Source organism: Stegastes partitus, unplaced genomic scaffold (assembly GCF_000690725.1).
Source record: "Stegastes partitus isolate 25-593 unplaced genomic scaffold, Stegastes_partitus-1.0.2 Scaffold785, whole genome shotgun sequence".
In the NCBI taxonomy this organism is placed as follows: domain Eukaryota; kingdom Metazoa; phylum Chordata; class Actinopteri; family Pomacentridae; genus Stegastes; species Stegastes partitus.
Genome location: NW_007578516.1, coordinates 29,164 through 39,143, shown reverse-complemented (window position 1 = coordinate 39,143; position 9,980 = coordinate 29,164). Strand labels below are relative to the sequence as shown.

The 9,980-nt window shown below is 42.4% G+C and overlaps 1 protein-coding gene across 1 annotated transcript; it reads left to right on the top strand.

Annotated features, from left to right (window-relative positions):
* Positions 1 to 983: 983 nt before the first annotated feature.
* Positions 984 to 9,565, top strand: LOC103364831 (alpha-2Db adrenergic receptor-like). Its single transcript, XM_008292092.1, has 2 exons — positions 984 to 1,310; positions 8,345 to 9,565. The coding sequence occupies exons 1-2, from the start codon at positions 984 to 986 to the stop codon at positions 9,479 to 9,481; spliced, it is 1,464 nt and encodes a 487-aa protein (XP_008290314.1). The 3' UTR covers positions 9,482 to 9,565.
* Positions 9,566 to 9,980: the final 415 nt, after the last annotated feature.

The following is a 9,980-nucleotide window of genomic DNA, read 5'->3' as shown; positions in this document are numbered from 1 at the left end:
TTTTTCTTTTCTCCTCCTCCCACACTCCCTCTATCTCCTTCACCCTTCCTCCCTTTTCTCTCTCTCTCGCTCTTCATCCTCTCTTTCCTCATTTCCTGACCTTTATCTTTACTCTCGAATCCCACTTGTCATCCTCCCCTACAAAGATCTCTCTCTCTCTCTCCTCTCCACGCATCTCTTACTCTTTCCTTTCATCTCTCCTCCTCTTCCTCCTCCTCCTCCTCCTCTTCTCTCTCTTCCAGCGGCAGAGAATCAGCGAACGGCAGCAGCAGTGTCACTCAGCTCGGCAGCAACTCGCATGAAAGTGAGGAGCTCTGCTTTTCTTTCTCCTGCATCTTTGTTTTCTTTTTTGTTTTTTTTTTCTTTTTCTTTTTTGCATCACCTTCTCTCTTTTTTAAAAATCTCTTCTTCCCATTTTCTCATCTCTACTTTTTTTTTTCTTCCCTCCTGCCACACTGATATTTTACTCAGTGCAGCAGTATGAAGGTACCGAGCATCCCAAATAGGGTTTCTGTCCTTGCTCCAACTAGATCTTGTAGCCATATGCTTTTCTTTTTTTTTTCTCATTGGAATAAGTAGGCCAGTCTCATAGCTTTCCACAGTATGTCAACCTGTGGGCTCCGATGTGCTTGTGAGTGGATATTTTAAGGTATGACTTCTTTAAAATCCTATCTTAAATCATGCAAATCCCTCTTTCGGAGGCAAGATGTGTTGTGGCACATTAAGCTGCATATTTTGGAGGTGTAATAAAATGAAAAACTGGCTGTAGCTGTGAGGACTAGAGAGATGTGCATGTGTCATTTTTGTTCTGTTTGTCTTTTTAAAAATCCAATACTTGGAAGCTGGTGGCTTTTCCCCTCTTTTTGTTTTTTCTCATTGCTTTTGTAGTTGATTTGTTTTGCACTTTTGTTTCCTCACCGATAAAGACACTCTTTCTGCACAAAGGAGTTTTGAAAAATGTGGATCCTAACCGTTTAACCAGGATGGACTTATCGGATGTGTTCGCCCCTGTAACGGCCACGATGCCGGCCACTTTGCCTCCAAACTCTTCCCTGGAGAACGTCAGCCAGGCGTCCCCTTCCTCGTCCAGATCTCCTGCTCTACCTCCTCACTCGCAGGTGGCGTCGGTGCTCATCGTGCTGGTGGTCTCCATCATCATCCTGGGCACCGTGGTGGGCAATGTCCTGGTGGTGGTGGCGGTGTTCACCAGCCGAGCACTCAGGGCGCCGCAGAACCTCTTCCTGGTGTCGCTGGCTTCGGCGGACATACTGGTGGCGACGCTGGTCATCCCCTTCTCTCTGGCCAATGAGGTGAGGGAACTGCCTGTCAGATGTTTGCGCTCTAGAACAGCCAGTTTTCACACGCAATCTGCAGCTGGAAGTTGAGTTTGTAAGGAAAAACACATGTTGACTCAGGGTGAATGCAGATGGACACATTGTGGTTGGTTCCTCTGAAAGCTAATTAACTGGAGATGTTGGTAAAAAAGATTTTTAAAAGTACTGTATTCAATCTAGCTGGACACCCAAGTTGCACCTCTGTTTTGAATTTCATGACGGTCGCTGCATTTCCTTCAGCTTTCAAATTGAGGAATCTCACACTCTGACCGTGCCCTTAAATTCCACAATGAAGCCAAGGCTCTGGCATCAGTCAGTATGGCGCCGTTCACAAACCGTGAGCGTTGGGCTTCTGTGTTCTATTAGTGAATAAGAAGAGCTGAGTGAACATGTGGCGTTAGTGATACGTGGTAGATTGTTGTGTCATTCTGAGTAAACCGATCCAAGTAAATTATTAAATGTGAGGTTGGGCGATGTAGCTGTAAAATCTGTCATGATTGTTTATTTCAGTAAATATTGATGATTAATGATCATTTTCATGAACTTTTCTTAATAAAGACCAGGAAAAACAAAAATGAACCAATTTGGCATATTTATCAATGTATACAGGGTAGTAATTTTAATGATAAGAAAGTAATGAAAATGACCCAAATGAATGATAATAAAGGAATGATCTCACTTTTTATACACATTAAATTAGGAAGCAAGTAAAACTTGGAGGTGCTGGCGAAAACCCAAACATTGTCTTTAATAATGTGCTTTCATGCATCTGATGACACTATTCAACATTCTATTGGAAACTTGTCCTTTAGCTATTGATTACGTGTCTTGCTGCATTAGATGTGGTTAGCGTTTCATCAGCCAGCTCTACTTAGTGGGCTGATTCTGTTGAATAGTCCAACTAAGCTGATCTGGCTAAAATATGAAATATATGACTCTTATTTTGACTTTTGTTTCCCCTTCTCCGTTTTATTGATGCATCCAGTAACGTTTTTCATGTTTGGCCATGTTTGTTTACATTTGGCATTGTGAATCGGGGAAAGCTTTGAGATGGGAATTCAGAGCTTAAAGAATGATTTGGTTTATTTCAGTCTGTCTTATTTCCTGTTAATGGGGCTACTGTAGCTCTATAAGTCATATCCCGCAAGAATCCCAAAAATGGAGATCCTAATGTCAGACTGAAGCAAACTTGAATAGAACTGTAAGTGAGCTGGTGTGCTCGAGCTACAGCAAATGATGGAGTCAATTCAAGAGTAGCAGGGACTTAGATAGAGTTGCACCTTCTACAGTAAGCAACGCCGTAGAGTTACATCTAATCTATTTTAAGACATGAAGGGATAATTGTTCATGGGGGGAAAAAAGTAACTTACATGCACAAAGATTAGTTTTTTAGTGATCAGAGAGGGATTTCAAAATGATTCAAGTCAGGCTTTTGACAAAGCTGCAGCGAACTTGGGTTTTTTCTCCCAATAAATGTTCGTGTGAATCCTTGTTTCCCTGAATCTCAACAACAGACATCTTAGTCTTGGGTTTTGTTCAGTTCATTTAATGTTTTATTGTGTAAAGGTCAATGGTCCTAGTGTGTCTCTTGTGTATTTGCTTCCTCCCTTTATCTCCTTTTTCCCCGTTTTTGGTTGCCCTCACAGATTTCACCTGTGTCTTGTTCTCTGTTGGTTTTCTGTGTACAAACAGTCCTGTCTTCATCTTGTCTTATGCCAGTTTTTCGTGTTGTTTACGCTCCTGTTTTGTCTCCAGTTTAGTCTCCTTACCTGAACTCAAAGAGCAAAGTCAGCAAGACCCAGTGAATCCAGTTTTATGTGTAAAGCACCAATTCATCACATTTGTCCCCTCAAGGCACTTTACATTGTAAAGTCAAGACCCAGTAAAATTATACAGAGAAACCCAACAAATGTAAAGACTCCTCTGGATTCCCTTTGAGCAACACTAGGAAGGAAAAACCACCCTTTACTGGGAAGAAATCTGCGGCAGAACCAGGCTCAGAGAGGGCAGCCGTCAACCTCGACCAGCTGGGGTGAGGGTGAAGGAGAGAGAGAACAGGATAGTAGATAGAAAATAGACGAACACAACACACGATAAGAGAACAATAAACACACTGAAGGCCAGTAACTGCAATATAGAGACTTGTAGCTCCAGGTCCAGAGACACGGAGGAGAGGACAAAACACAAAGTACAGGAGACAGAAGACATAAAGCTAGTGACGTGCAATGGTGGCGTATAAATGTATTTGAAAGAGAAGGAGAGGATAGTAGAGGATAGGTGCATCATGGGAAGTCCTTCAGCAGTCTAGCAGCATAACTAAGAGATGGTTCAGGGTCAAGTGAGCAGCCCTAACTATGAGCTTTATCAAAAGGCTTTAGCCTTATCTTAACAACAGAGACGGTGTCTGCCTCCTGAACCCAGACTGGGAGCTGATTTACATGATAGCTGAAGGCTCTAATTCTCATTCAGCTTCTAAAACCACAAGTAAGCCTGCACTCTGAGAACTAAGTGCTCAGTTCAGATACAACGGTTCACAGTAGACACATTAATTTGAAACGTACCAACCTGCAATTATCCTTTAAGGAAACTGGATTAAAAGCTTTTCATTGCAGCAAATGAAATAGTGTTTCATCCAAATGGTTAGAAGATTTTTTTTTTTTAAGTAAATGTAGTGTGAACAGCACAACATGTTTGAGATTCTTAACAACTTCCTGTGGTTTTATCTGTAGGGAAATAAGTGATTACAGTTGTTAACCTTTATGTCCTCATACAGAAATGACAGAATATTATAAAACATGTGAGTGTTTGGAGATGACATAGTTGGAAGAGCGACAAACTCGGGCTGTGGTTTAGGTGGTAGAGCGAGCAGTAAACTCATCGTAAGGCTGGCAGTTCAATCCACCACCACTTGTCAGAGTGTCCTTGGGCAAGACACTGATCCTGAAGTTTGCTGGAATGTGTGAATGCGTGAGTCAATGAGTGAATTAGAAACCAGTCTGTAAAGTGTTTTGAGTACATGGGTTCAGACAATTTACCACATTCAAAGGAAATGGGAAGAATTAGCCAGCCACTGGAATTACACTCAGGTGGTCATTTTTAAACACAGATGACTTATTATTCTGGGTTTCTTTTAACGGTGTCTCGTTAGGTTTAGGAAAAGATGATGGTTTGGGTTAAAATAGACCCTTTAACATCAGCAACAAGCTGCTCCATTTTCTTGGTTGTTTGAGTGATGAGTCCCGTCGTATCTAAAAGGAATAACAGCGACAACACCAACACCATTTGGAAAGGATTTTACGTGTACTTGCTCATATTACAGCAAGAAGTGGTTCATGTGAACAGATTAATCTGCCTAAACAATCGAACAGTGTCGTGGTTTCTCTGGCGAAGTTGTGACCAAATGAGTCTCCAGCCACAGAAGTATCTGTACGAGCCTGCAATGTTGGAATTTTATTTGGTCAGGTTTTTGAATACTTGTACAAAAATACACTTTTTCGGGAGCCTGGATGCCAAGTTATAAGATTGTGTTGATGTTGGTGTTCGATGGCAAGCCAGTTAATTACCACAGTTCACAAACAACATAAATGCTGCATTTTGGCACCAGAGGGAAAGTCAATAAGCTCAGCAAAGTTAGTGACCTTCATCTTCTGAGAGCTACAAATGTCTTTGGAAAATTTCACTGTAATCAATCAACTAACTATGGAAACATTCCAGTCTGAACCAAAGTTGTCGACCGGCTGACTGAAACTCCACCCAAACATGTGAAAGATGGCCCAACTTTTCTTTTTCCTGCTGTCTCAACAACCTGCATAGGAGCCCTTCCAGTGTTGAAATGTCACTCCTTCCAACCGAATACAAATATTGAAGTCTGATCATAATGCAGTCAGAATCAAGTTAAGGTGTTTAGTGTGAGGTGCAAAAGCCGATGTTGCATCCAAATCTTGTACCCAGATAAAGACTGCATGATGAAACCAGGTGTAAATGGGCTCTGTTTTATGCATGAGGTTCTGCTGTTGGAAACCTGCATTTATCCGGGATCGTGGATCAATAGGAGCATTTCCATTTTCCTGCTTTTATTCACATTTTCAATCTGAAAACACCCAGAGGGAAAATGCTGACAATTGGAAAAAAGAATCACGCGTGCAGTGGAAACGGATGAATGATGAATAATACATGACAACATATATGATGCCTATGCTTCAGTGGAGAGATGACAAATAGTTGTAAATATCAGCTCCGTGTGGATATTATTACACTAAGAAAACATAAAGACCATGATTTCATTTACATTTTTTTTCTTTTGGGCCTCAGCGGGAGCTCTTTGAATGACATCATCTCCTTGCCTCGTCTTCTTCTGCTGATGTTCTATTAAAGCAACTTCAACTCCTTACATTTGCAGAAAGGTTGTAGAAAGAACCGAGAATTCATCTGCATGTTCTCTCGCCAATTTTGTCTAAAGTCGGTCAAAATTGGTGCTACGTATGCAATCGAAATGTAAAACTGTGCAATGTAGTGACCCCTAGTGGCAGGAGGTGATAAGACTTCATATCCCAAAAATGTAGAAGACATACAATCAGTTGCAGAACAGCTTGAAACACTTAAAAAGAAAACATTTAAAAGCAACACCTGCTCTGTATCAGTCTTTTTTTTGGTGACGGTGATGTGGAAGCACCTCGTTATTAGGAATGTCCCATTACCGATGTGAATGATCGGTATTGGCACCAATTTAAGCGAGAGCATTTTATTTACATCTGCTGTCACACAGATGTGTAAATTTAAATGATTTCCCAAGTAAATGCAGCATCATCTATCTATAGTTCTATAGTAGATTCTATAATTGATTCTTTTCAAACATACGTTAAGCACGCTAGACATTGTCTTTTGGTAATGTCGCTACTTTAAGCCACTAACTTGATACAGACCGCAAAGACAGCTTTTCTATATGCTTCTCGTATGTAATAATGTGACCGTAGTTGATCTTGGCTTGATTTACCATTGGGTCGGGGGTCACTAAGCGTCACATAAGGCTTCATCAAGGTCCCCTTTACTAGCTAAACCGCCCCAATGTTCTCTGCAGTTTTAGAAAGTAAGCAGTGCTACAGTTAATAGACAATAAGTGGGTGTTCTCTTGGAAGATACTAATTGTAAAATGATTCAGATCAGATTGGGAGCAAAAAAGTTTGATCAGGCCACTCCTACTTATTATAAAATACTAAGTAATAGTTTTCTGATTTTACACAGTAAGCGTAACAAGGCCGAACATTTCCAAGTACAACCTCTGAGATGTCTGAATAACTGGAAGGGAGAATCGTCGCTGATCTGGAGAAATGTTCACGTTTTACTTTGAAGTGTTACTTTTGTCCCTTTGCTGCGAGTTGAGATTAATTTGATCGTGTTATCCAGCAGCGACAGGACTCTCTGGTCTGCATTAAAATGTGTGAGACGTTCTCACATAATTCTTTATTTCTTTTAAGATGAACTTTGGGCTTTTCAGTGTTTCTTTGTGGGAAACTTTTTCTATTGATTCGTGGTTTTTTTTCCCCCTCACGGCACAGTCAGTCTGGTACTTCGGGTCATCCCGGTCATTTTGTCTGGTTTACTTATCGTCTTATTCCTTAACTGCTTTTTAGCACAGCCTGCTTGCTTCTCTTGTTTTCCGGTTGAGTGACTTGTTGAAATTCTAATTAGGCGATAATATGAGAGTGGAGAGAAAACAAAGATAATGAAGACCTATTATAGCTGCATCAATCTACAAATACTCTCTATATACTTTCAAATCTATCAGCTCTGTTGATGTATTCTCACCACTGAGAATTATCTTCCTACATGATTATTATATATTCTTTCTTGAATAACAGATTACTTTTTTTAAAATGCAGAAAATGTCTTATTAGAACTGCTTGATGGTGACTGAAACAGCTTCGGAAACCTCGTGTGTCTGATGGAGGAGGAGGCGACTGTGTCCAAGCGTTTCGTTCATTTTTCAGCATCAACTATCAGAAATTCACTCTGCCTCTGTTTTTTTTCTGTCTTAGACGAGTATTTGTGGCACATCGTGACGTTAAAGAGAATAAGAAGGTCTGTTATACAATATGTTTTTAAGTTGGGCCTTTTGCAGCTATAAATACTCATGATTCCGCTGGTAGGTTGAAAACATCAGTACTTGTTTCTGATGTAACCCAACCTCTAGAGTCGACTAGAGCTGCCCCATGAAGGTTAATTCTTTAATCTGCATGACGTAAGTTGAGTTTTGTTGAAAGTGAGAGACTCTAAGTGAGAAGCAACGTTACAAGCACATTGTTGCAGCCAGTGTGAAGTGTTTGCCAGCAGAGGTTTGGTCAAAGTAGCGAATCGATGTTGCCGTCCCCGGAGCAAAAGCAGAACATACTCCGTCATGTTAGACTACAAATATACACACCTGAGAAGCTGGTACCAGACAGTATTTGCCATTTTTACTTAAAAGGTTCGTACATCTGTTGACTGCACTGAAGACGATGGCTCCATCTCGTCCTTTCTCTGAACTTCAGCCTCATTTCACACCTTTACAAACAAAGACTGTGAGTGACGCTCTTCAGAAACGCTAATGCAGCGTAAAACAGGCGTTTTTGTAGCCAAACTGCATGCAATGCAATATTTACTTCTTTATCACCTGCCAGACAGAAAAATACAGACGATGAAGCGGCACATCTTTACCTCTTCAGACGAGCTTTCTATCCCTGCAGGGGAGTCTGTTTGGAAGCACAAGCTGTGCAGGAATTTGATGGATATTTTACAGTTTCTTGCAGCTGTGAAAAGATTGTAAATAATTTTTGAGGTGGTTGGTGTGAAACTAGCAAACTCACTGTGAGTGTTTCCTCCAAAGTAAATACAGCAGCAGCCAGCGTGGCAGCGGTGAGATATTGAGTGAATTCTTTTTTGAGGTGAAATAATCCTGCATCAAGGCCTCGCTGAGTGACTGAAGCCGACTTCTCAAACAAGTTATTAACATATCTTAATTGCTTTTTTTCCAGGTCATGGGCTACTGGTACTTTGGAACCACCTGGTGCTCCTTCTACCTGGCTCTGGACGTCCTGTTTTGCACTTCCTCCATCGTCCACCTCTGTGCCATCAGCCTCGACCGCTACTGGTCCGTCACTAAAGCCGTCAGCTACAACCGCAAACGGACGCCGAAGAGGATTAAAGCGATGATCAGCATCGTGTGGCTCATATCTATTGTCATCTCGTCCCCGCCGCTCCTCATGACCCAGAAGGAGAAGGACGTGGATATGGAGGATGAGAGCGACGCTCCCATGCAGGAGTGTCTCCTCAACAACCAGACGTGGTACATCCTCTCCTCCTGCCTCGTGTCCTTCTTCGCACCAGGAGTCATCATGATACTGGTTTACTGTAAGATCTACCGCGTTGCCAAGCAGCGGGCCTCCACCGTGTTCGTGGCGAAGAACGTGATGGAGCGGCAGCCGTCGCAGTCCGAGACCTGCTTCGCGGCCGCTGCCAGGACTTGCCAGTTAAAGGGATCCCAGTACGAGCTGGACAGCCCGCGGCCCGCGAACCGACACAGCTCCTCCAACGTGGACAGCAACAGCAGCGGCCACCGGAGAGGAGAGCTGGATGATATTGACTTAGAGGAGAAGAGCTGCGAGGCCGACACAAAAACGTCCTCCTCGTTTTCCTCGTCTCTGCGCTTCCCCAGGAGGGCCGGCGTCAGAGTGAAAACAGAGGAGGCGAAGGAGGCCGAGGGATCAGCGAACAGGCTGAAACCACCTCCTCCTCCGTCCTGCGCCTCCATATCCTGGGCCTCCTCCGACCACTGCTCCCACCATTATCTCCTCCCGTCTCCGGTGCCGCTCCGAAGCCGGCAAATGTCTCTGTCCAAAAACAAAGTGGCACAAATGCGGGAGAAGCGCTTCACATTTGTTCTGGCGGTGGTGATGGGCGTTTTTGTGCTCTGCTGGTTCCCATTTTTCTTCACTTACAGCCTCCAAGCTGTCTGCAGGGAGAACTGTGTCATCCCCGACACGCTCTTCAACCTCTTCTTCTGGATTGGATACTGCAACAGCTGCCTGAACCCCATCATATACACGATTTTTAACCGAGACTTCAGGAGGGCCTTCAAGAAGATTTTATTTCAGACTCATAAACGAACTTAAGATGAGAATGTACAACCCTGCTACCCAAAAATTACATTCCTATACAACTAAACTGCATTCTTAGTTACATTTTTGAAGGAAACATATTTTCTCCCTGAAATGTAAGACTGCGATGTAGTTTGAAATAATGCCAACAACACCCGCCTAAATATATCAATACTAATAAATGATACCATAGATGATATGCCATTAAACAACAGGAATCAATTACTGGACCACAACATCCTAAACATTTTCCCATCCAACCAGAACATGAGAAACTTTTCATAAAGATCAACTGTTTACACATTTCTCCACCTTCATATGTCAGACTGCTGCTTATTAAAAGGTTAAATCCTCGCAGCAGCCCTTCAGTGCACATTTTAATCTCTTACTTTGACTTTTTCTGCAGGAATTCAGTTGATCCTTGGTTGATCAATGTGCAGTGATTGGTTTGCGAGCTATGGAAAAGCTAGAAATGTGAACGTTGCGTTTGCATAGAGATGATGATAGAAATGTG

Coding starts and splice junctions, on each gene's coding strand:
- LOC103364831 (XM_008292092.1), top strand. CDS start 984: ATGGACTTATCGGATGTGTTCGCCCCTGTAACGGCCACGATGCCGGCC. Junction 1,311..8,344: donor CCTTCTCTCTGGCCAATGAG/GTGAGGGAACTG, acceptor CTTTTTTTCCAG/GTCATGGGCTACTGGTACTT.